Source organism: Mixophyes fleayi, chromosome 5, assembly GCF_038048845.1.
Source record: "Mixophyes fleayi isolate aMixFle1 chromosome 5, aMixFle1.hap1, whole genome shotgun sequence".
Lineage (NCBI taxonomy): Eukaryota > Metazoa > Chordata > Amphibia > Anura > Limnodynastidae > Mixophyes > Mixophyes fleayi.
The window spans coordinates 256,383,203-256,410,611 of record NC_134406.1 but is presented as its reverse complement, the minus strand read 5'-3'; the positions used below and the strand labels follow the sequence as shown (position 1 = coordinate 256,410,611).

General features: G+C 41.4%; 1 protein-coding gene across 2 annotated transcripts in view; it reads left to right on the top strand.

Annotated features, from left to right (window-relative positions):
* NUDCD1 (NudC domain containing 1) overlaps nucleotides 1-27,409 on the top strand; it is a 104,762-nt gene that overhangs the window by 3,218 nt on the left and 74,135 nt on the right. Inside the window, exons 2-4 of one of the 2 annotated variants that reach the window (XM_075213967.1) lie at nucleotides 8,852-9,006; nucleotides 22,230-22,415; nucleotides 22,895-23,072. In XM_075213967.1, coding sequence (XP_075070068.1) covers nucleotides 8,852-9,006; nucleotides 22,230-22,415; nucleotides 22,895-23,072 — 519 coding nt within the window. The remainder of the gene's footprint in view (nucleotides 1-8,851; nucleotides 9,007-22,229; nucleotides 22,416-22,894; nucleotides 23,073-27,409) is intronic. The other variant, XM_075213968.1, reaches the window with a different exon arrangement.

Below are 27,409 nucleotides of genomic sequence, written 5' to 3'. Positions count from 1 at the left end.
TTGTTTTATCTTAATTAGGGTTAAGGGTTGTGTGTGGCCCTTTTGAAGGTCAGAGGGCCGCCCTAGATGCCCCTGAATAGTACCAGGTTGGCATTCTCTGCTCTAAACATTCCTGGGGGGTAAATGTATCAAGCTGAGAGTTTTCCTGCGGGTTTGAAAAACCAATCAGATTCTAGCTATCATTTATTTAGTACATTCTACAAAATGACAGCTAGAATCTGATTGGTTGCTATAGGCAACATCTCTACTTTTCAAACCCGCCGGAAAACTCTCAGCTTGATACATTTACCCCCAGATCTCTTGGTTAATTTGTATCCAATGAAGGATCTCACGACCACTACAATAAACCATTCTGACTGCTGATGAGGCTGAAGACATGACAGAGACTCGGGTAAGGAAGTTAGGATACAGCAGTGAATCAAGTGAAAGTTGTAGGAGAGCGTGGACAAGCCATTATGTTTGGCTGAAGGTGGAAACAGGGAGTGGTGACGAGTACAAAATCAACAACCTACTTACAGTAAAAGGCAACATAAAAATAACTTGGTTTAATTTAAATAGGCATCTTGTAATAGTTCTCATATCCTTATATACAGGACTTGGGATATTTAGCTCTATTGTATACTTGTTGTGTACAGTTTAGTGATAGGCTCTTGTTAGTTCCTGGTTGTGTGCTGCCAATAAACCCCCCCCCCTACTGTGGCCACCAAATATGTGACCGTACTTTCTGTTCCTGGCAATGGATGTTCATCTTCCCTGGCTACTTAAAACATTCTGCTGGCTCTTAGATTTGGCCGACGAGCTCCTGAATTCTACATTCTATTGTTCACACCTAGATTAAAGGAGAGTTCCACCCATACCTGCAACTTAGTTTTGGATGGAGTTATGCTTTAATGTTTAATGTTTAGAAGAGCTGTTCCATAAAGTAACCTGCATATTAGATTTACTGATAATTTATGGCCCTGGGCATTATGGCTGCTGCCATTTTACAGATAACCAGGTGAGACCTGAGAACTAACCTTAATTTATGGCCTTTGTTTTACATGGCTTGCTGCCCCTAGGCTGTACAAGTCTAACCTATGCAAGTTGGGTAGGGGGAAGTTCTAATTACATTGGCAATGATTTGTAGAAGTTTCAGTAGCTAATGTTGGAACATAATATCTATTTATTTACATTTATTTATTTGATGTTTACATTTTATTATCTGTAAAGCACTTCATAATAGTTAATCACTCACATCAGTCCCTGCCTCTGTGGAGCTTACAGTCTATATTCCCTAACACACATAAACATGGGTTTATTTTGTCTTAAGCCAATTAACCTACCAGTAAGGAGTGTTGGAGGAAACTGGAGCAATCTGTGTGAGGTTTATATGTTCTGCCCATGCAAAACACGGGCAGAACATATAAACTCCACACAGATAGGGTGCTGGTTGAAATCGAGGCTGATATCTCCCATACTGTGAAGCAGTAATGCTAACCACCGTGCCTCCCAATCATATATCAGCTGTGATCTTGGGGTGGGTTCTCCTATGCATGGTTATCATCCTGTTATCTGTTTGAACAATAGGATCTGTCTTCCAGATTGGACATATTTGGCAATATGGTAAATTGTATGGTCCAATTGTACAGCGCTATGGAATTTGCTGGTGTTATATAAATAAATGATGCTGGTAACCATCGCAAGAAGAGCCTGTTGGTAGATGACCACCCACACCCTTATTTTCACCTGACTGGCCTTGTGACTAAAAATCAATATGTAGCCGCGAGTGACTATCTCCCTTCATAGATGATAATCACTTCTGTATATAGACCGTGAAATTTCTCACCCCCAGTTTCCCCTGCGCATTGTCCGTGTCAGAACACTCTTCATTACAGCAGCTCAGAGCCATTAAAACCGGCTCACCCCATTTAGTGTTTCCAGTGCACTGCGTTCTATAGAGCTGTGTTATTAATTTGGATAAAGCTGCACTCATTCATCAATGACCCTGGTGAGTTTATCATCGTACAGCTTGGTCTGGAGTAACACCGAGGACTAAATATAGAACTACCAATAATTTTGCATGGATCGTCACAGTATATTTGAATCAAATTTCTGCATAGGTCATCACAGCGTAGATCAACTTGGTGATAGAAACTTGCTGTAGGCTTCTCCAGCATATTGTTATTTTGCATTGTTTGCAGATGTCACTGAAACAGTGAGTAAGGTTAGGGACAGCTAGAAGGTACTCCTTAAGCCACTTCAATATAAATTTTCATGACATTTCTCAGGACACCGACATCACTTTTCTAAAATGTTTTTACAAAACCTATGCATTTTGTTGTTTTTCCACAAGGTGGCAGTAAAGAACTAGCAATAAATAATCTATCAATAGAGATGAGCAAAGGGATTAATAAGAACGACATATATTCGGTAGGGGCCAATAGGAATGTTGATCATTTTTTTTTTTTTTTTACCAATAGCAACATCCAACATTTCCGATTTGAAAAATTAAGACAAATGAGACTACACATGCTGAAACCGTGCTCTGTTTATCAGTTTTCCATAAATACTTTTTTTAAAGCAATTTTCAGACTCTGGCATTCATTAGTCACATAAAAGTGATACGATTGATTCCTAGTGAATTTGTGGGCTGCATTATTCTGAATTTTGCTTTTGGTCACATAACTATACAACTGTACAATCTGTGTGGTTCAGCTAAACAGAAATTGTATTTTCCCTTGTGTTCTCTCTTAGGCTAGGTACACATTGGAGATTATTCATCCAAACATAGTGTTAATCAGCTGTCGTATGCCCGTTTGGTCAGAAATTGCGTTGGTGTGTATACTTACACGATGAACCAAAGTCGTTCCAAAGTGCTGATCTGCGTTTCATTTGCTTGGTTGTACTGTAGGATAATCTCGTTCCAACCACCTTCCGATCACGTAGTGTGTATAAATTAACAACTGATTCCACGGGTTGGGTACGGATTTTCGATAGTGAAAATTCCGACACCAAGGAGACCTACATATAAAAGCCGAATTTATAAAGAAGTGACTTGAATATAAATAAACTTGCCTGAAAACTGGCGCTGCACATCTCCGATGGCACCAGCATGCTGACCACGTGAAGACGTGTCTGGCACTACACTTTGCCGTCATCGCGACTTGGAATAATATTAATTTAAAGCGGCAATGTTGGGTTACGTGTTTAAACACTTAACCTGCGGGGTCCTGACATTGCCGCTTTTAACATTATTCCAAGTCGCGATGACGTCAAAGTGTAGCGCTGGACACCTCTTCACTTGGAATAAGTTGCAGTCAGCATGCTGGTGCCATCGGAGATGTGCAAAGGCGTTTTACAGGTAAGTCTATTTATATTCAAATCGCTTTTTCCTAGTTTCGTTTTTTATTTGTAGGTCTCATCTGTGTCGGAATTGTGGCGATCGTTTTAACGATTACCACCGGATTCCACGACCAACTGCGACTCTTTTAGGGTGGTCGTGTGTAAATTTCTAATGTCTTTGCCTTTCTTTTTCCTTTTAAAAGTTTTTGGGAGATTTTTGCTGTAGATGTTCTGCCCTTGATTTAAATTTCTTCAGCATATTGCATGGAGCCCATATGTTTCAGTGTGTACGATATCCAAATCTTTTAAGAGGACAATATGGCCGTCAAAGTGCGCTGGCAGGAGGGTTGGTCTTCTGCAAATTGTTTAAATGTGTCTGGTGAATGAATCGCCCGACCGATCGGACATTCATTAGTAGGTCCAGTCGTTGTAGATAAACCATCGTTCGGAAAATTCTCCAGTATGTATCTAGCAGAGAGAGTCATTTTTTTATTGTTTATTTATAAAGGACCACCATATTGCACAGAACTGTACAGACAATATTTGTCATTCACATCAGCTCCTGTCCCATTGGCGCTTACAGACCAAATTTACATGCACGCACACTTTTGTCGGAAGCTAATTAACTTCCCATTATGCAGTGTAGGAGGAAACCAGAGCACCCGGAGGAAACCCACACAAACATGGGAAGAACATACAAACGCTACACAGATTGTGTCCTGGGTGGGAATCAATCTCATAACCCCAATGCTATGAGGCAGCAATACTAACTACTCTACCACCATGTTGCAAGCCACATTAAAAATAGGATGATGGTTAGCACTTCTGCCTCGCAGCACTGGGGTCATGAGTTCAATTCCCGACCATGGCCTTATCTGTGAGGAGTTTGTATGTTCTTCCTGTGTTTGCGTGGGTTTCCTCCGGGTGCGCCGGTTTCCTCCCACACTCCAGAAACATACTGGTAGATTAATTGACTGCTAACAAATTGACCCTAGTCTCTGTCTGTCTGTCTCTGTGTGTGTGTTAGGGAATTTAGACTGTAAGCTCCAATGGGGCAGGGACTGATGTGAGTGAGTTCTCTGTACAGCGCTGCGGAACTAGTGGCGCTATATAAATAAATGATGATGATGGTTTCTTACAAGCTTAAATTTTAACTCTGTGTTTAGATTTTTGGGAAGTGGCACATCCAATTTCTCATGCGTTAATGTGCGCTACCACCCCAAATGTTTGTACTGGTGAAAGTGCAATGCATGAAAAATCATGTCTAAAGCGCGTGTAAGATTTCACGCATTTTCCCTATTTTCCCAGCACTTCTGTGTGAACGAGCCCTCAGCGTAGCAGCTTTGTGGCTGAACCAGTAAAAGTATATAGGAGACAGGTACACCGTTAGTAATATAAAGGCAGAGGGAGCATGGGGGGGTCCTTGTAAGTAAACTTTTTAACCCCGACAGTCCAGTAGATAATCTTCACACCTGAGCTTTGCCAGGGGCTGCAGCGAACGTCTGCAAGCGATCATTTCAGTCATTTGGTCTCTGCTAACTAATCATTACTTTCAGCACTGCGGTGCAGCGGCTGCTTCATACTGCTTTTGTTTTTTAACTGGCAAATAATTTCCCTCCACTGATTGCCACAGGACCTAACCAAGTAATTGGTCGAATATCTCCACATCGCTCTACATGGTTTACGTGACCCAGGGCTGATTGAAATTGTTAGATGCAGACATCTACTTTTTCCTGGTTTAGTCATTATCCTGATGAGTTTCCATGGCAACTGACCATGTACTTCTGCAGTGACGAGTAATATTTAATTCTGGTAGCTAATGTTTAATAAGAAAATAAAATCCCTTTAGAATTTTTTTATTTTATTTTCAGGTTGGTATTTTAGTGGATTCTGTATATTTTTTTCCCTAATTGACACAATGCAAATTTTATTTTTTTTGGGGGGGGGGGGGGGGGGGTTTAATTCATACTAAATTTCTTTTTATACATTTAAATCACCTTAAGGAATCTGTGACTGGTAACTTTAATCCATCTGCAAAGATAACTGTTCCAGTTTAAGATTTTCAGTATTAAAATGTTTTAATGTCCTGGCAATATACAATCGCACAGGAGACCAAGATATTATGTATTAAATTTATCCTAACTGAGGTTTACCTACCTTATTTATTTTATTTAATTTTATTATTATTCTTAATAATAATATTAACCGTTAATTAGCTAGCACCTGTGTATGATGCTGTGCTTTGCAGAGAATATTTAATCATTCATATCAGTGCCTGTCCCACTGGAGCTTACAATCTATATTCTCTACAGCACAGGCACAATTCAGGGATACTTCCGTCTGAAGCCTTTTAACCTACAGTATGTATTTTCTTTTCTGGAGTGTGGGAGGAAGCCCACGTAAGTACGGGGGGGATGCCGCCCACACCTTTCTATAGATCAGCTTGTGAGAGTTTTGCTAACTGTACAGTATTTATTTCACAAATTGCTACTTTAGAAACCTCCTCATTTTTGGTGTGTTTTTTTATTTGTTTGTTTTGTCTATAATTGTCTTCTGGAAACGGTGTCAAGTTGTTCCTATGTGATGTAGTAGCTGTCAATTTATATAGAATTCTTTCTCCTTTTTTTTTTTTTTTTTTTTTAAAGTAGACGTTAACAAGTCTTCGAAGGCTAGTTCTACTCTTAAACAATGAATCTACCCACCTCCCTTAACCAAACGGTTGCGGTCTGTTCTTATGACTCCATTCTTCTGTGGTGGGTAACCCCAGATGAATTGAAATCTCCACAAAGAAGTAGCCGACTTGCAAAGCTGCCGTGGTTTGTTGGACAAGCCGCCCTCCGTCTGGTTACGCCGCCTCAGTATGCCAACGTGGTCATGTCTTAAAATCTGAGATTTGAAACCTAATTTCCTTTTGAGCCCACAGAATTGCTCTCCACTCTGGGCAAGCAACAGATTTACTCCTATAGCTGCACTGCCACAGAGATGAAATAGTTTAATAGATTGCCTCTCCCACTAGCCACAGTCCCAGAAAAACGTCTCCATGTCGCAATCTTGGGGTCTCTGGCTGGGGGTTGGGGCACCTTAGTAAAATATTTAATCTAAACATTAGCTACGAAATAAAGAACCGACAAATCGATTAAGCTAACCATCTTTAAATAGCGTCAGAGGACCAATCACAAGCCGCAATATCTTGATTGTGGCTTGAGACTCGTTGTCCCACTTGCCCCTCCCTGTCCGTGGTATTCAGCCAAGAGGTACCTATTTAATTAGAAACTATCTTCTATATAATGCACTTTTTGTTTTTTATGATTATGATGCAGAAACAAGATCCTGTATTTTTTTTTTTTTTTAATTCTACTGGCAAACACAATGCCACACCCTTCCTGCCTTAGTAATTATATCTCCAATATTAACGTTAAAATCCCCCATCATTAATTATAGGTCCTTTAATCCCTAGGTGGTTGCTTATAGATTCTTATAGCTAGCAGAAATATTTTACTCTATGCATTTATGGGGGTGGTACCCAGCCAGCCATAATCTGAAGTGCAGCAATTACATAGGCAGCTAGGTACATAGACTTAATGACGACTCTTAAGTGGAATATATTGTAGAATTGTAATCGCTTATAATTGTACAGTGACTAATGTTGGAGTGGACTCGAGCAGTGATTTGAAGCTGGATGTATCTTGTGAAGATTTTGACTCTAATTAAACATATACCTGACTTTTACCTTTTGTTATTTTGGAGGGTTCGATAAGCAGAATTGGGAGAAGACTGTTCTCCATTATTCTATTCTGTATGGTACAGGAACCCACCAGCCTTTCATTGTTATTACAATGGGGCTAATCGCTAGAAGAGACAAAGCTGTCCTTTCTTTATTCATCGCTAGATTGTGCATCTTATCAAATCATTCTCCAGTGTTAATGGGTTCAGCTGGTTACGTGACGGATGTCTGTATAATCCTACAATCTAAGATGCGGTGAAGTATATAACGATGTATTCAAAAGCTTGAATGCCCAATTAGTTTTTCCACTTGAAGTACGAATGCAAAAGTGTTTATTAGTTGCGGGATAGACGTCCAAAGCAGTCAGACTTGAATGTACTTTTGTTTCTGCTCAGTCCTGTACAAAGAAACACATTACTGTAGAGGGATGTTACCAGGAATCTTATCCTTTTCAAGTACATCTGTAGTATGTTATGTTTTACAAGCACTGTAATTACAAAGTAGACTCAAACTGAGCCAATATGAAAAGAAAGCTTGTAACAGAGGTAGGTGTACATGTAATTGTTCCAACGACCAGATGAAAGTTATTTGACATTGTATACAGTCTATCATCATCATCTATATAGCGCCACTAATCTTCAAGGGTTAAACAGAGAACTCGCTCACATCAGTCCGTGCCCCATTGGCGCTTCCCGTTTAAATTCCCTAATAAATACACAGCCCGAGAGACACTAAAGTCAATTTGATGGCAGCCAATTAACCAACTAGTATGTTTTTGGAGAGTGTGGAGGAAACAAGAGCACCCGGAGGAAACCCACGCAAACACGGGGAGAACATACAAACACCATACAGATAAGGCCATGGTCGGGAGTCAAACTCATGACTTTAGTGCTTTGAGGCAGAAGTGCTAACCACCGAGCCACCGGGCTGCCCCCAAAGTCTATGTTTTGTACTGCCAATTTGGGGTCTATTTATGACCCATATATTGTTCATGTTGATGATCAATTCTTAGCTAAACCTATAACAATACAAATATCAACACGTCTTATAGCAGTTTAAATAGCAACAGGTGCATGGGGTATATTCAGCGTCAGCTAAAACCTGTGCCCGAGAGAGTGGGCGCAACTAACAAGATCGGAGCCAGTGATAGAGGTGCGATGACAGTGGAGTAGTTGAGTCTCGGGCAGAGAGCCCAAGGAGGAGGTGGTGCAAAGTGCAACTGGTTAGCAGGCGTTATAGGTGGAGGAAGCAAAAGAGAAGCGGGATATATAAATAGCTTTATAATATGTATAAGAAGCATTGGAGTGGCAGAATTATTGTTTGTGTGTAAACGTTACTTCATAACTGGAGAAATCATCTAAGAAAATATTAATAAGTTGGTATTGTCTTTTAAATATCAGAAACAGCCAATTCTAGTCACCAGCAGGGGGCATCGTTATTAGACTTGCAGTACTAGAGTTCTTGCTGTTTCATCTGTATTATGAAGCTAATTTTGGCTGTTCTGCAGAGCAGTATAACTTGGTGGAAGTCCCTTTTTAGACAACTGGGTCTAATAAAGGTTACTGTAATGAGCTTGTTGGAATTAATCTACAAATGCTCCCATAGCAATCTGTAGCCACTGCTGCTGGAATGATGGGAAGAGGGGGCTTGCCTTGACATGTGGTATAAGCCGCCTTCTCCTCGCTCGTAGCCGCAATGGGTTGAACAGCAGGAAACACCATTATAAAGATAATTTGTCAAAGATTCAGAAAAGGTGAAAAGCTGCAGAATATGTGTGAAAGTGATTTATTTCCCCCTGTCTTTCAGCTGTTGCAGAGGTGAAGCTCCGTGACGATCAGTACACGCTGGACCACATGCGTGCCTATGGCATGTATAATTATCTTCACAGTAACTCCTGGTCCTCTGACAGCATGTTCTATGTGGACCAGCTGGGACGGGTCATGAACATCACAGTGACGCTGGTATGAATATATTCATGTTTCTCCACCTTGCCGCAAAGTCAGAAATGTTTGTGTGTTCCATCTTTTGGAGGGTTTACACCATCGTCCATTTACCCCCCTGTTAGTGGAAATTGTAAGATTGATATGTGTGTCGGTGGAAAGGAGGGATCCGATGCATCATCATCATCATCACCACTTATTTATATAGCGCCACTGATTCCGCAGCGCTGTACAGAGAACTCGCTCACATCAGTCCCTGCCCCATTGGAGCTTACAGTCTAAATTCCCTAACGCACACATACACAGACAGACAGAGAGAGACTAGGGTCAATTTTGATAGCAGCCAATTAACCTAATAGTATGTTTTTGGAGTGTGGGAGGAAACCGGAGCACCCGGAGGAAACCCACGCAAACACAGGGAGAACATACAAACTACACACAGATAAGGCCATGGTCGGGAATCAAGCTCAGTGGGAGATTCAGTTCGGCGCGAGGTGTCTACGGAATCTCCACGGAGACACGTTGCGCCAATGTTATGGCAGGAATTTCCGCTCATATTTTTTGGCGTCCCATTCTTGTGGCTGGCAATGTGCACAGCGGACTCCGTTTTGCTATTGACCTACCGGGTGCTGTTATTTAAGGCGCACAGGAGTTCATTATTTAACCCTCTGGTTAACTAAATAAATAGATTAACCCGGCGGTTCCCAAACTGCACCGTAGCTCCCAGGGGTGCCGCGGCGCTGTCACTGGGGTGCCGCGGGCCAGACATAGAAAAAAGAAAGAAAGCAGGAACTTGCCGGGCGCCTGGACCCAGCAGACTCCTCTCTCCCGCAGCTGTCAATGACAAGCTGCTGCGGGAGAGAGGAGGCTGCTGGGTCCCGGCGCCCGGTGGATTGGTAAGTTCCTGTTTTCTTTCTTTTCTCTATGGCTGGCGCGGGGCAGAGTGAGGGGGACAGAGAGCAGAGGAGGGGGCAGTGTGCCTGGATGCGGAGGGGGCAGTGTGCCTGGATGCGGAGGGGGCAGTGTGCCTGGATGCGGAGGGGGCAGTGTGCCTGGATGCGGAGGGGGCAGTGTGCCTGGATGCGGAGGGGGCAGTGTGCCTGGTTGCAGAGGGGGCAGAGTGTCTGGATGCAGAGGGGCATTTTTGCATACAACTAAATAAGTATTTTTGTCGTGACCTAAATACTTATTACAATTTTTTGACCCAACTACTTCTAAAATAGGACTGCTCAGTAATTATTTTGGAGGGGTGCCTTGAAAAAATTTAGAGACTCTTAAGGGTGCAGCGAACTGAAAAAGTTTGGGAACCACTGAATTAACCTCTGTCAGACAGTTCGTGAGGCCTCTCAGGCGCATTTGCCACCTACACGCAGTGGATACAGACTTCTGTTACCTGGTGCTATGAGCTGTATTTCCATAAATATCAGTTCACATCACTGAGGCAGTTTGGTATCTATTGTTGTCAACTAAGCCAATAATCGTGGGAATGCATCAATTTAGAGTGAGCAAGTACCATCACTGAGGCACATCGGCAGCCATCTTGTCAGCTGAACCAATATTCATGTGAATGCATTCTACTAATTTACTGGGAACCAATGCGCTCCCTAATGTCACTAGTTCCTAGTGGATTAGTAATCTGCATTCTTGTGAATATATGTGTCCGCTGCACATTAAGGGACAGATTAAGAGAGTGGGGTGCAGAATTTCCAGCTGAGCAAACCATGTTGCACTTCAAGGGGTGTAAGTGTAAAAAATATGTTTTTACATGTGGGGCAAATACTGCCTGCTGTACACACGCTGACTGGCTCTATTTTTTTACACTGCATTTTACAGTTGGTTTAGGCTGCAAACCCCTCACACCTGTGGAACCAGGTTAGGCATTTTATACAGCCACCACTTCAGCCTGAAATGTTTTTGCCAGCTGCAAATTGTAAACTCTGTGGGGGGGGGGGGGGGGGATTTCACTTACCCGTCAGGTGTCTCTGGAAGGTCCTCGAGACACTCCGTGGCGGAAATTTGACAGAAATCTCTGCTCATTTTTCCTTGCACTTCTGAAAATGAGCGTAGATTTCTACCGCAATAGCCAGCAATGTTCGCGCACGTCTTCGCCGGCAGTTGAATCTCTCCCTATGTTGGATTTGCTCCTCACTCTGAATCGTCCCTTACTTGTGTATCTTTATCTCCTCTCGCAATGATGAAGATAGTCATCCAAAATAAATTGAAGTAAATGTATGAGGGAAATAATATTTTATTCCAGCTCATGATTCCTGAACAGTTATAACCCTGCGCACTCGCCCTATCCTCTCGTTTCCATTACATAATGTCTTTACATTTCGTGTTCTGTGCTTTAACCACCAACCACAGTATTTGGCAGTGGGATGCGTTATGTCCTTTTCCATCATAATACATTGTTTATTTGAAAAGAGAATCTAGATTATGTTATCATAGAGTTAAAACTTTAAATCACTAAAAAAAAAACAACAAATAAAACTATTAGTTCACAGCCCATTCGCAGTGAATTTATTCTCGCTGGACAATAATTATCCTTATCAGTTTTTTTTGTTTGGGGCCACAAATTCCGTAGCGCCTGACATAGTAATATAAATGACATGCATGATAACCGTAGACATAACAAGTACATGGGTACAGAGCAGGATAATAAATGTATGGATGCATTTAACAGAACAAATTGCATTGTTTAGAGAAATAATTCAGCGACAAACATGACCGGGACATACAAGGAAACAGACTGAACGCACACGAGCCATAAGGTAGAGGATCCTGCACGTGAGAGCTTACATTCTAGAGGGAGGGGGTAGTGAGAAACAATAGGTACGAATGGGACATTAAGTTTAGCAGTCCAGGTAGGTAGCAGTAGATGTGGAGGGGGTATACAGTCGGACTGGCAGGAGGGTGGGTTGAAGTAGTTGAGGATATTGGGCTGGGAGAGGGCAACACGGGAGGAGAGGTAGGAGGGGAGTGCAGAGAGGAAGAAGGAGCAGTGCAGAGAGACATGGATAACATTTGGCGTAGTGTGGGTAGAACAATATGGTGATATAGATGAACAGATTGGAAATACTGAGAGTTTAAATGAGGGACAAGGAGTACAAGTAGTCCATTAAATCAAAAGTGATCTTCTCGCCAATGCTAGCAGATCAGTAAGGAGTGTCCAAGGCTGGTGCTTGAGGTGGGAGGTCAGCGGAGTGTTGGATTTCTGTCCTCTCTGCGTTGTCTCTTCTGCTGCACCTTTATCAGGAGACCAGACATACAGTTCTTCACTTCTGAGATGTTTCCAGCTAATACATAGCAACACCCCACCTGTTTGATGCACTCCTCTAATTACTACATTTCAAGTGAATTGGGGGAAATGCCATTTATTTTGGTCAGAGTTGAAGTCGCTGTGGAGACTTTCAGTGATTATGTGTAGTATTTATTTCTAGTTGATGGAGTTTTCTGGCTTTCTGTCTGTTTTCAGAAATATTTGTAAACTAATCGATTTTTTTTTTTGGGCACTCCCCCCAATGTGCCCTATATGTAGAGGTCGCTGCTGCAGGTATTCACCAACCCTAGGACAGCCGATGAACTGCCAGGAAACACTGGGTGGTCGATTCAAAGTACCTGTATAATGAAAGTGGTTCCTGATTGGACCATAGCCACGGATAATCCAATCAAGAACCGTGTCCCTCATCCTAGCTTTTTGAACCGCTCAATGCCTACAACTCTTATGTGTCATTGTGGGGCTTACATTCTAGAGGTGTTGGGTGTTTAGAGGAGAACATCACCCTGAAAGGGGTAAATGGGATGGTCCATATTGACATTTTAGGCTACTTTTTTAATGTTGCTCTGCTGTTTTTATTAAGATTTCATTGGGTGTTTATTCCCCCTACTTTTAATCCACACAAGTGTATTTCCAACAACCTGAAGGTAGTCACTGTGTTGCACAACCCATGTGTTATCAAAGGGTGGAAGTGTAAGATGTCTCTGCTGTCATCATTTTTTTTATTCGGATGACCAGAAATGAATTGGTGTGATCATGGTGATCTAACATGGGAGGATTGTTTAGGTAATGTGAGAGATGTGTAATTGTCCCTGTGATTAGATCCGCATAGCATGTTCAGCTCTTCCAGTTCTTTTGCTTATACTGTGACCATGGCCAAGTCCCTTTATGTGTCTGAGTCCAAGGAAACAAAACTAGATTGTAAGCTTCACTGCAGCGGTGCCTGGATCCGGCTGGACACAATGTTGATATTAAATAAAATAACATTTAAAATACAATGGTGTTCACTGTGTTGGGACTTGCTGCAAACACAATCTTACCGATTTGCGCCATAGAAATCTCAGCTGAGATAACTGGTTTGTTTAGGACAGATTCAATTTGGCGCGAGATGCCGGTGAACATCAATGTTCAGCTGCACCTATTGCCGGGTATTATGGTAGGAATCTCTGCCCATTTTTCTGCACACCTTTTTCCTGATCTTGGTTTTTCACTCCTTATTAAATAGTAAAGCCGTGCTTCTCACAGTGATGCGATGATCGTGTCTATGTGCATGACATTCTACTCCTCGTTGTTTTGCATAGCAGTGCTGCAGGAGAAGGGGGGCCCTTATGATCATGTCTGTGTGTATGACATTCTCTTTATTAATACCATGTACCCAGCTCTCCTCACAGTAGAAGGGCAGGCTGGATGATCGAATCTTTGAGCATGACCTTACCATGTTTATAACAGGACTCCTCACTGTTACTTATGAGGAAGTGGTCCGTAATCATGTATGTATGACCTTTCTTTGCTCATTACCATGTAGCAGTGCTCTTCACAGTGCTTGTAAAAAAAAAAAAAAGGCACTGGCTGATCGTGTCTGTGTGTTTGATATAATCAATGAGCAGTTGTGGTTTTTTTGGGGGAACTTACTGGGTAACTGGTTTCCAGAAAATGTATCCATACCTCACGAGTCCCTGGCAGTGACACAGGGGGTGTGTCCATGTTCTGCTGGTGGTGTGGCCATGCCCCCAGGCTGCCCATTCGAAATCTCCCTCCCCCCTCAATGTTCCCCTTTGCAGGATGAACATGTCCCCGGGCGGGACAGGTCCCTAAAATCAGGATTGTCCGGTGGAAATCGGGATGGTTGGGAGGTATGAGATCCAATACTCTATTATATTAAAGTCTAGTCCTGCTGTCCATACTTGATGCTTTTCTTACTGGCAGTAAGGAATATTTGGCATAGAGGGAACATAGACAGCAGTATTCAGTGCAAAATAATACAGAGGAAAATAATTATTATTTATTTTTTTTTTTTTTCCTTAAGAAATCTTTGTATCTAAAATGTGTTATATTTATTTGTAGTATGTAATGGTTTTTTTTTTAAGATTTGAGTATGTAACACAATGACCTGCTCCATATGCAGCGTACTTATCTGCAGCTGTGCTCCTCACTTCAGGAGCGTTGTTTACGTGAAAGCTCTTTGAGAATGTGGTGGAGGCAGCTTGAATGTCTGCTGGGCGGCTTTGCGTTTGTATGAAGAGCCGCTGACAGCTCCAGACTCGGCTATGCTGCTTTTATTTTCTTGGCAATATTTCAGCCTGGGTGTCGCTTTCCACAATAAAAATACAGTTCCAGAACACAACGTTTGTATTTAAAGGCTAAGTGTGTGACCTCTACCATTTCAGAATGTATAAAAATAAGTTTTGTACCTATAATGAAGTGTTTCTGATTTATTTATTTATTTATTTATTTTTATGCCATTGTTTCTAAAGTAAACCAAACAAATCTTATGTTTTACACAGAATGTTTCAGATAATGTTTCCACATCCAGTTAAGCTTTTTTTGTTTTTTAAATGTAATTTTGGTGATGGGGTCACAAGAAGAGACAACAACTCGATGAAGATTACAAGGAGTTGGGACTGAAAATGAAGTCCCAGCCCATCGGTGTCTCAGGATGAGGGTTTTGTCTTACAAGCTCTTTTTAAAGTAGCACGTTTTCAGCGATGGAAATGCTCCAGTCACACTTCACAAATGTTTTTATTGCTGCTGAGAAAGTGGTGCTTTTACTGAGCTTATTAAGCACTCTTGTGTGGCGGAGTCGGCTGTAATAAGTAGGGATGTGCACCGGCCACTTTTGGTGTCTCGTGTTTTGTGTTTTGGATTCGGATTTGCTTGAGGTTTTGGGTTCGGATTTGTTTAGCAAAACACCTGACGAAAGGTTTTGGTTCGGATTTAAAGTTTTGGATTCAAATTTATTTTGAAAAAAACATAAAAAGTGCTAAAAACCAGTTTTGTGTTTTGTTTTTTTTTCACTCCTACGCTATTATTAACCTCAATAACATTCAATAACAATAATTTCCAGTCTATTCTGAACACCTCACAATATTGTTTTTAGGCCAAAAGGTTGCACCGAGGTAGCTTGAGCACATAATGCCAAAAAAAGAGGTACAAGATGGAATTGTTCTGGGCCCTCCCACCCCTCGCGAGATTCGACGCAAGACTTGGACGACAGAGCCTCGTTTTAATTTTTTTGCCCGCCGGAAATATCCGAACAGTGCTCGGATCCAGTTCGGATCCGCACTGTTCGGGTGGGCTCGGATTAGCGGAATCCGAGCCCGCTCATCTCTAATAATAAGATAAAATCCTATGGTACAGCAATACTAATTTACTAAATGCTGCTGACAGCGTTTAGAACCCTTCCCTAGAACTTAAGTGTCTGGTTTGGTACCGTGTGTATTGCTGTCTATGCATAGTTTTATAGAAGAATTACATTGCAATTTAACTTTAAATTTTAATTTTATTTTAAAATGTGCACACTTGTGTTGTCTGTGTTTTTTTTTATTTTGTCCAGCTGTGGCTATATAAATCAGTAAACATAGAAAAGAAATGGGACAATAGGTGTACACTCATTAACATATTTGTACTTTTATTCATATATACCAGTGTTTGGCTAAACTGACATTCCAGGTGTTGTGAAAGTCCCAGCATACCCCTCCAGCAATAAGCTGCTATATATTGGCAAAGCATGCTGGGACTTGTAGTTTTACAACACCTGGAGTGTCACAAGTTAGCCAACACTGATATATACAGTTCATCAAAGACTATTGGGATAGCTCCATTGTAATCTAAGATGCTGGTTGAATTCATAATGATGGTTTTAATATGTTTTACGTGCAATGCATTATAATTGGCATTAAAATTTAGTAGCAAAATATTTATGGCGGAGTTTACATTTGGCAGGAAACAATCACCCTAATGCCGTCGGTTGTTTTGTATCAATACAAAGAAATTCCAATCACAATAGTGGGTGTATATACACAAACAATGGGTGAATGATATTCATTGACTGACCTTTTCCGCTAGCTAGAGGGAAGGGTCAATGTTTGCTGTTAATGAGAGGGGGACTATACTGTGCTTAAAACTAATGAGAGCATATTACCATCTATGATGGTGGACACGTTTTTTTTTCCCAATCCTTAGAAAAGCGTGATGTGTAGAATGATTTGACAGGCCAAGTGGACTTTCTCAGAAATGAGGCAGCATGCGAAGAGCAACTCTTGTATGGGTTTTTAGTAGACACAGCTTTTCTCACATTCAGGAGCAGCAAATGCATTGCATTTAGCCTATCCTACAACATCACAATATTTTTTTTTTTTTGCACGGTGGCTCAGTGGTTAGCACTTCTGCCTCACAGCACTGGGGTCATGAGTTCAATTCCCGACCATAACCTTATCTGTAAGGAGTTTGTATGTTCTCCCTCTGTTTGCGTGGATTTCTTCCGAGTGCTCCGGTTTCCTCCCACACTCGTACTGGTAGGTTAATTGGCTGCTATTAAATTGACCCGTGTGTGTGTTAGTGTTAGGGAATTTAGACTGTAAGCTCCAATGGGGCAGGGACTGATGTGAATGAGTTCTCTGTACAACGCTGCGGAATTAGTGGTGCTATATAAATAAATGGTGATGGTGATGAGTACCAGCTATGTTTGAGCCCTTCCGGACACCAGTCACCATATTATGCATTTTTCTATTTAGAAACACTTTAATACTATATTTATGCTAGGAAAAGTCAATAGCGCACCCTAGATCTGGTCCTTACCATCTGCCCAAGATTTTTTTTTTTTATTTATTTTTTTTGCAGTCAGAATGAAATGTTTCCCAACGTTTAAATCTTTATATTCTAAAATGTTCCTACTCACATTTAATGGTCCATGTGTGACAGAGATGAGGAAACACAATGTATAGACATTGCTGACCCTCTACTGCTGCGGAAGACTCTGTAGTGATTATAGATTCTTTTCATTCTAATTGTTAACAGTTTTGCTTTATTGGCTCCTATCATTATCTGTCTGAACACTGAATTTAACAGGCAACTCTTATGTTTTTTTTTTTTTAAAAACAAGCCCTGGGTAGCAAAAGTCAGCCTATTATGGATCTGCGTTTTAGATGTTCATCCGTTCCTCCACAGCTGAGCGGCTAATGGGCCACACAATGGGTTGAAGAGTGTTAATGGTGCGTGGCGGCACAGTTGCTTATTTTATCATAACATGAATAGTTAGAGCAGAGGTAGGTACAGCAGCGCGTGTCGTGGAAAGGTTACATAACACACAGCCTGCCGGGGGGAAGTTCAGAGAATTGTTCGTTTGGTTGTTAAGTTTAATGTTAATAAAGTGTCAAGTGCCATTGTGGAACTAAAATATAGACTATCACTTTCTCTCAAAATGTCATACTAAAATGATTGAAAAAACAATTAAGTATTCATTGTAATATGTATTATTTGCTTGATTGTCGTAGCTTTTATGTATTAGGCTGGCTCCTATAGATTTTGTTTATTCTTTTAAAGTGTTTAGAATTCTTTTAACTTGATACTTTGCTATAGTATGCCTACCGTAAGGAATGGTTCTGCAACTGGGGTCCAATAAAGACGGGCAAGCAGAGACAGTCTGCGCTATGGGGGGGTATTCAATTGGCTGCGGTACTGTTAAAAGTAACGCAGCCTGCGCACTATTACCGTTATTATGGTAGTTTTAACGCCGGCTTTTTGAAAGCCGCGTTAATATTACCGTAATAATGGTAATACGGTTAACGTGGCGGTACTTTGGGGGGAATTGAATCCACCCACCTCCCAGTGTGTTAATTTCTTTCCTTGGCTTCCTAGCTGAGCATCTGGCTGTACTATACTCTTTCCATGGCCTGCCTCTCTATATAGTACAGTATCGCTGCAGAAAGCCGAGTTAGGGAGATTACATACCGCAATCTGAAGCTGGGCTTGGAGGTCCCACTTGATGACCATAAACGGCCACCGCTAAACGACAGTCACCAGCTGTAGCATAAAACTCTCCTTAGCGTCCAGCCAATTGCATGTGGTTTCCCACACCGGCTGCTTGTAATTGGTTGGACTATGATGAAACTAGAGAGAAGAGAAAAATGTTTAATAAAGCAGTGAACAAGGGTTTGTGGTGTCTTTTATTCAATTAAAGTTTATTTTAAAATGGAGTATGTGTGTTATTTATCTTTACTCGGGATGATGGGGTGGTCTTGGGTCCTACGGGCTATTCTAGTAGGACCACTAAGGTGGGAAAGTTCACTTTCTTCTACATACCCCTGCAGCTGTAGCCCAGTGGTCCGGGAAGAGCCCCAGAGCTTTTCAAGGTGGGGCTGGTCGCCTCTGGGTGAGTGTCTTTTTGTGGATCCCCCTCCACCATTGTGGCAGCTGTCATGCACTTATCAGAATGTTCAAGGTGCCTTATTAACAAAATTTCCATCAATTGATATTCTTTGCCGGATCAGTAAAATACTGCCCATATAGAAACCCTAAGTTCCCATCATTTTATTTTATTTATACATATTCTTCTTCATGAAATACGAATTTATAAAGTCCAGATAATAAAAAAAAAATAGATGGTATGAATTTCTTCCATCATGCTGGAAAAAAGAAGAATTGTATTGTGCATTTGGCCAGTATTGTAAAATAGGGACAAATCTATAGAATATGGCAGTGTCCCTGGAAAGTGTAGAGTGATTAGAGGGATACACCATTCCCACTGTGATGTGTCACCATACAGAATAGTTGTCTATAATACTGGAGGTAAATGTATCGAGCTGAGAGTTTTCTGGCGGGTTTGAAAATCCAATCAGATTCTAGCTATCATTTATTTAGTACATTCTGCAGCATGACAGCTAGAATCTGATTGGTTGCTATAGGCAACATCTCCACTTTTCATGCCCGCCGGAAATCTCTCAGCTGGATACATTTACCCCCTGGAATGTTTGGGATACTTGTCTACACCTCCCCAGTTTGGGAGTCTCAGGATCACCAGAAAGAGCAGGAAATTGGAGTGTGTTTACCTGCTGTAAAGTGAACAGAGCCAGGACTGAAATCACGCAGTCATCAGTGAACACAGGATGCCTGAATCGTTAAGGGAGTGAATGGTTGATGCATGATTTATTTTGCGTTAAATTGCACTGCGCATGCCCATAAACAACTATACACCGGAGAACGCAAATGTATTCAATTCAACTTCAAGCGCAAAGTACATTTACTACAGCCAATAATTTCATTGGCAGAGAGGGAGGGGAATAGACGTATGCCCGTAGTTAACTTACAGTAAGGTTGTGCCACGCTTTAGCGCGCAATTCATGTATTTATGAGAACGCATATTAAGCGTTTATTAGGAATTGGTGCTTTTTAAATATTTGGATATGAAGTGCCCCAGTGATGTCACTGGTTCTTAGTGAATTATAAGATTATTATTATTAAGCAGTGTGACCAGAGAGACTTCCAAACGGGTAATAAATTGAAGATTTCCCTTATTATAGATCACTAATTGAACCCATTTTCTTTGGTGTTATTATTATATTTAATTATTAGAAGATGTTTTGAGGAAACTGTGATGGTATAGATATGATTGTTAAATTATTTATTCCGAAACTTTATTTATTTTTTTAAGTTTTTCCAAAATGCATAAATATATTACTGCATCTTCAGATTGAAATGTCCTAAATCTGTCTGGTTACATTTCAAGGATGATAGACTGACAAAGGAGGTTACAATCAGCCCTTGGTGACAGTCGCTGCTTCTGCACGTTGCTGTATGAAGTTTCTAGAACTTGTAACTATTCATATTTTTATGTAATGATCCTTCAGTGATCTCTGTGCATTGTCTGATTTCCTCCTACCTTGAAGGTTGTGTAGTTTCGGTGTTACTTAGTGGTGTAGTAAACGTCAGATGCAGATTTTAGTAAGTACAGGTCTGACATTGTTTATGTAGAAGCTCACAAAACGAAATGGAAATTAATGCTGCCGGTGATGATAATCTGCTCGCAAACATGATCTTATTTCATCTATAGTCACTGAGCAGTGATGATAAAACATTTAATGATGACCGTTGGGTAAAGACAGAGATAGTGTTTAAAAATCTGAAGACTAAGGGGTAAATGTATCGTACTCCGGTTTCTTCAAGTTGCCGGAAATCGACGAGTTGACAGCTAAAATTTAAAGCGGCGCTGCCTTGTAAAGGGAAACTTTCATTTACAAGGCAGCGCCGCTTTAAATTTTAGCTGTCAACTCGCCGATTTCCGGCGACTTGAAGAAACCAGAGTATAATACATTTACCCCATAGTGTACATTTACATTTAAACTCTCTGAAAAACCATCTCTTTACTAAAGATTGCCTTACTCCCACCTATACTACCCACACTAATGCACCCTCATACTTACCCTACTCCCGCCTATAGTACCAAGTGTAATGCACCATCACACCTACCCTTCTCCCACCTATAGTACCCACACTAATGCACCATTACACCTTCCCTGCTCCCACCTATAGTACCCACACTAATGCACCATCACACCTTCCCTGCTCCCTTCTATAGTACCCACACTAATGCACCATCACACCTATCCTACGCCCGCCTATAGTACCCACACTAATGCACCCTCACACCTACCCTACTCCCGCCTATAGTACCCACACTAATGCATCCTCACACCTACCCTACTCTCGCCTATAGTACCCATACTAATGCATCCTTACACCAACCCTACTCCCACCTATAGTACCTACACTAATGCACCCTCATACCTACCCTACTCCCGCCTATGTTACACACACTAATGCACCATCACACCTACCCTACTCCCACCTATAGTAATCACACTAATGCATCCTTACACCAACCCTACTCCCACCTATAGTACCTACACTAATGCACCCTCATACCTACCCTACTGCCGTCTATAGTACCCACACTAATGCATACTTACACCAACCCTACTCCCACCTATAGTACCCACTAATGCACCATCACACCTACCCTACTCCCACCTATAGTACCCACACTAATGCACCCTCATACCTACCCTACTCCCGCCTATAGTACCCATACTAATGCACCACGGTACACCTACCCTACTACCACCTATAGTACCCAGTGTAATGCACCATTGCGCACCTACCGTACTCCCGCCTATAGTATGTGCAGCACAGTGGCTTAGTGTTTTGGGGTCATGAGTTTGATTCCCGACCATGGCCTTATCTGTGTGGAGTTTGTATGAACTCTTCGTGCTTGAGTGGGTTTACTCCAGGTATTTCGGTTTCCTCCCACACTCCAAAAACATACTAGTAGGTTAATTGGCTGCTATCAAATTGACCCTAGTGTGTGTGTGTGTTAAGGAATTTAGACTGTAAGCCCCAATGGGGCAGGGACTGATGTGGATGAGTTCTCTGTACAGCGCTGCGGAATTAGTGGTGCTATATAAATAGATAATGATGATGATAGTACCCACACTAATGCACCCTCACACCTACCCTACTCCCGTGTATAGTACTCACACCTACATTCAGATTGTAAGATCTCTCATGTGCAGATCCCTCCTACCTTTTATTGTCATGTCTGCATTTATTTTGTCTACCTTGTATATCCCTGTTTTATCTGTGTCTTGTGTTCCTCACTGTCTGGTGCTGCAGAGCTCTGTGGCACATTGCATATAAATGATGATAATAGTGGTGTTGCATAAAAACCTGTTTTCCTGGAGCGTCTCATTATAAGAGTTCTGGCTCAAAGGATGCTGGATCTTTTGTCTGTGATATTCTGTGATTTGGCACTTTGTGAAACCACAATAGAATTACTTACTATATATATATATATATATATATATATATATATATATATATATATATCTGCATTTCATTTACTATCATACCTATATCAATGTTTTTACCATGAAATAAATGGTGTTCTGCGGTTACCATGTCCTCTTCATTTCAGGATACTGCTTTGGGGAAACCAGTGGAAGTCTTCAGACTCCCGAGTGATGTTAGCGCCTGCGACAGACGTCTGTGCGCCTCCATGCACTTCACATCCCCCTCCTGGGTCACCCTTTCCGATGGGACCGGGACGCTGTATCTCATTCACGTTGCAGAGCCGGCAGAATCAGCACCTGGAAAATGGGCAGTGAGTGTTTTATTTATATTTAAATGCGTTGAGATATCCACTTATCGTTTGACATCACGCAACATTTTCCATGGCATTAATTATTATTTGCAGTTCCTTTGATCAAACCTGTCACCCTAATGAAATAGTGTTCTGTAAAAGACATTATAATATCACCTACTCCCAACACATTACTGCATCATTGTCATTTTATTAATTATGTCATCAGAAGATCAGTGCGGGTGGCACAAAGTAAGGAGTACAGTTCTAATGCTATACTCAAAACAAGTGTCAAGTTTCACTTTTCAATCTGTAATTAGATACTTTGTGAGGTATTTTGCTGCTCTCGTTTCATCTTTACTCCCCGTAAGAGCTAAAATGGAAAAATTTCACCAATAAAATGCTGCGTAAAAATTCTGCTTATCCCAACGGGACGTTTATTTTCTATATATCCTGTATTGATGTTTGCCGAGACTCACACAGCGTCCTCTTTATTGCAGCTCAAATTTAATCAAGAGCTGGGAGATCCGTTCATTGTAGTTCACAGCGTGTTCTCCGCCGAGGCTCAAGTCGTTCATGTTCTGATGTTGTCCATTGAGAAAGATGAACTGGATGTTGAAGGGAGTGGATTCCATGTCTCACTGGAGTGGGTATCCATAGCCTGCAACACAAGTCCAGGTAAATTATGTCAAGATAGCAGGTCGATTAGGCAACGTGACTTTTTAGTTGACATTGGTCACAAGCCAGCTGTCAACGTTTCTTTTACCTCTCCCTAGGTTCTCACCCATCACATTTTTGAAGTGTCTTATATTTTGAAATAAAATGTAAATTCTATAGTCTCTTTGTAGACACAGTACATAACTGTAGCCTTAATCCTAGGTTCTATGGTTCTCTTTGAAGATGATGGTTTTTAGATGGCTGTTGGCTTATTAAAGCCCTATTAACTTTTTTTTTATTACGATAGCTGAAAGAATGACTCGATGTTAGCACTTTAATAGCCATGAATGGTCACTTTTTTGCAAGTAGCAGTTCCTGTTGATCTTGCTTAGTTAGATACACTCTCTACCTTTTGTATCACTCAAGGGCTTTGTTATACTTGTACTGCCCTTTTTTGCTACTTACTGGATTTGAACAGGCACCGCTGTTGTCGATTCCCCTTCCCTGTTTACTTCCCTGTCCATACAGATAGGAGTCGACAACACTGCTGTAGGTTTTGAAACAGTTGAGCGTCACAATGTACAGAAGAGGAATGCGGAACAGAGAGGTTTGGGAGGACCTGAAGGGTTGATATAACAACATATGAGAGGGAAGTAAGATTAAGATTTTATAGTTAATGTAGTGCATTTCACCCAATTCTAGAGTTTAAGTTTTGAGTGGAGTTTGCTGTAGGATACCTTTTTAGTAAAGTATTTTACTTTTCACCATTTGAAGGCTAAAAAAAAAATTTTGAGTATTTAGCTTTAATATACATTAAAATGCCACATTTTAATGAGCTGAGTAATATGCTTGAAATCGAGTGTTGATGCTTTACTAAATATGTCTATAATACTCGCTACCCTACTGTGGCAGTTTCAAAGTAAAGAGTGACAGTAAATGGTAATATGAATGTTCAGCGCTCCCTATTAAAATATCAGTGGGTAAGCAGCCACCTGGGAGTAGGGGGATATAGGGATAGCTCGACCCTATTAGAGTGTATAATTGTAATTGTATAACTCCCTGGCGCTTGATCAGAGGGGGTAGCAGGTAATTTTAGGGTCAATACAGAGGTACCAACCTCTACTTTTAATTCTTAGGAATAGTATATGCTTCGGCACTAGGAATAATAGTCAGGTATAAATAAATACAGAGAAATTTATTAACTGCAGTATTTGTGGGTAACACCCTCCAGTATTCATAACACTGACATATTAAAAGATGGCACATATGAGGCTGTAAGCATAAAGACAGACAGAGAAGATATATCACATTTAAGTGCGGCAAACAAAATCCATATTCGCCATACAAACACAAGTCTCTGATAGGGCTGGTAAAGTCCACTAGACACAGAGATACAAAAAAGTCAATGGTAAATAGATGTGGCAATCATGAAGTTTCCGTTAGGCTTGTCAGGCCACATAAACACGGTTTTCTGATAGGGCCACTAAGGTCCGCTGAACACCAGGAGTAAAAATCAACTCTGTGCGTGTCATGCAGGTATAAAGTATCCTTTAGGAATGTCAGCAGACATTGTAGTCCGATGGAGAGCGCCTAAGAAAGGCTGAGTGATAGAGGACTTACCCTCAATATAGATGGGCTATGGTGTCCTTCCAGATTATCCCGTTATGTGCCAAGGTAGCTGATGTGATGAACGCTTGTGCCGTCCCGCTGAAGTGTGATAATCCAAACCCGGAAGTCGCGGGTAGTATCGCAATCCTAGCAGAGATGCGCATGCGTGAAGTGGGTCCGTTTGTTTCCCACAGCGGCGGTTTCTGATATATGTAGGGTGCCTTTGAGAGGCACAATTATGTTCAATCCAACGCGTTTCGCACTAGGCTTCTTCAGGGATCGATATAGTGCTGTAGGCCCCAGCTGGAGTTTAAATGCAATACTTCCTGGAAGTGCTCCAATGGTTAGTGACCTGGGCTGGGCCTGTAGATGATGGACAGCCGGATTATCCAATCGGCGATTAGTATTGGTCTGTTCTGGTTGGAGATAGGTTTTCCCTTTAGTATGATTTAAAAGCTGCTTCCTCTCAGCAAACAGACAGAGTGGGTCTGATAGTCTAAAGTTTGGATTATCACACTTCAGCGGGACGGCACAAGCGTTCATCACATCAGCTACCTTGACACATAACGGGATAATCTGGAAGGACACCATAGCCCATCTATATTGAGGGTAAGTCCTCTATCACTCAGCCTTTCTTAGGCGCTCTCCATCGGACTACAATGTCTGCTGACATTCCTAAAGGATACTTTATACCTGCATGACACGCATAGAGTTGATTTTTACTCCTGGTGTTCAGCGGACCTTAGTGGCCCTATCAGAAAACCATGTTTATGTGGCCTGACAAGCCTAACGGAAACTTCATGATTGCCACATCTATTTACCATTGACTTTTTTGTATCTCTGTGTCTAGTGGACTTTACCAGCCCTATCAGAGACTTGTGTTTGTATGGCGAATATGGATTTTGTTTGCCGCACTTAAATGTGATATATCTTCTCTGTCTGTCTTTATGCTTACAGCTTCATATGTGCCATCTTTTAATATGTCAGTGTTATGAATACTGGAGGGTGTTACCCACAAATACTGCAGTTAATAAATTTCTCTGTATTTATTTATACCTGACTATTATTCCTAGTGCCGAAGCATATACTATTCCTAAGAATTAAAAGTAGAGGTTGGTACCTCTGTATTGACCCTAAAATTACCTGCTACCCCCTCTGATCAAGCGCCAGGGAGTTATACAATTTCAAAGTAAAGAGTGAGATGATTCGCTTACTAAAGAGGCCGACAGTGCTGTAAATGCATTGAGTGGATTAGTAGATTTATACACTGTGGCAGAGCCAGTGATGTCACCACAGCTCAAATAACTGCAGTCTCCGCTTTTGTTATGTGTCAGATCTCACTTGGGATCCTAAAGACGAGAGAAGTACATTTTCAGTGTAATAGAGTGGGAGGTTAATAACAGCTGCAGTGGAATGTTGGGTTAATGCTGAACAATGTACTATACCTCAATGACTTCTATCTGCAATTTTACATTTTAGGGTTTAGTAGCCCTTTGGAAGCACAAGAAACTTTGCATTTTAATATGATTATGATGCTTCTCTTAGGCATACATCTATCAGCCACAACATTAAAACCACTGACAAGTGAAGTGAATCATTACAATGACAAGTGATTGTCTCATTACAATGGCACCTGTCAAGGGGTAGGATGTATTAGGCAGCCAGTGAACAGTCAGTTTGTCAGTCATATGAGGATGCATAGCTGCAGACCGGTCAGAGTGCTGATCCCTGTCCACCACCGAAAGCACCTACAATGGGCCTGTGAGTGCCAGAACTGGACTATGAAGCAATGGAAAAAAGTGGCCTGGTCTGATAAATCACTTGTTCTTTCACATCATGTGGATGGCCGGCTGCGTGTGCATTGTTTACCTGGGGAAGAGATGGCACCAGGATGCATTATGGGGAGAAGGCAAGCTGGCGGAGGCAGTGTGATGCTCTGGGCAATGTTCAGCTGGGAAACCTTGGGTCCTGGCATTTATGTGGATGTTACTTTGACACGTAACTACCTAAACATAGATACAGACCAAGTACACCCCTTCATGGCAACTGTATTTACTGATGACCGTGGCCTCTTTCAGCAGGACAATGCACCCTGCCACACTGCAAAAATTGTTCAGGAATGGTTTGAGGAACATGACAAAGAGATCAAGGTGTTGACTTGGCCTCCAAATTCCCCAGATCTCAATCTGTTTAAGCATCTGTGGGTTGTGCTGGAAAGACAAGTCCGAGCCATGAAGGACCGACCTCGCAACTTACAGGACTTAAAGGATCTGCTGCTAACGTCTTGGTGCCAGATACCACTGGACACCTTCACAGGTCTTGTGAAGTCCATGTCTTGACGGGTTAGAGCTGTTTTGGCAGCACTAGGGGCACCTACACAATATTAGACAGGTAGTTTTAATGTTGTGGCTGGTCGGTGTATATGTGTAATTCATATGTATATAACTGATAAAGAAATGCCCCAAATAAGGCAATCTGAAGAGAGGGTGAGGTAGCATAGGTGTAGATAACCATCAGGCTATTACATGTGTGTCATAGCCCAATAAAAGAGTTATTCGTGCTGCATAAAGTGTGTGTCCCTAGGATTCTGTATTTTTGCAAAATACCCACTAATAAATATTATTTTAAATTTTTTAAGATTGTTTTAAAAAGTCCAGATGGTGCATGTTTTGCAGTTGAGTACCAGTCACATGGTGCATCATATGTTTTTATCCCAGGATCACTACCATTGTACTAGTCAGGAGGGGGCG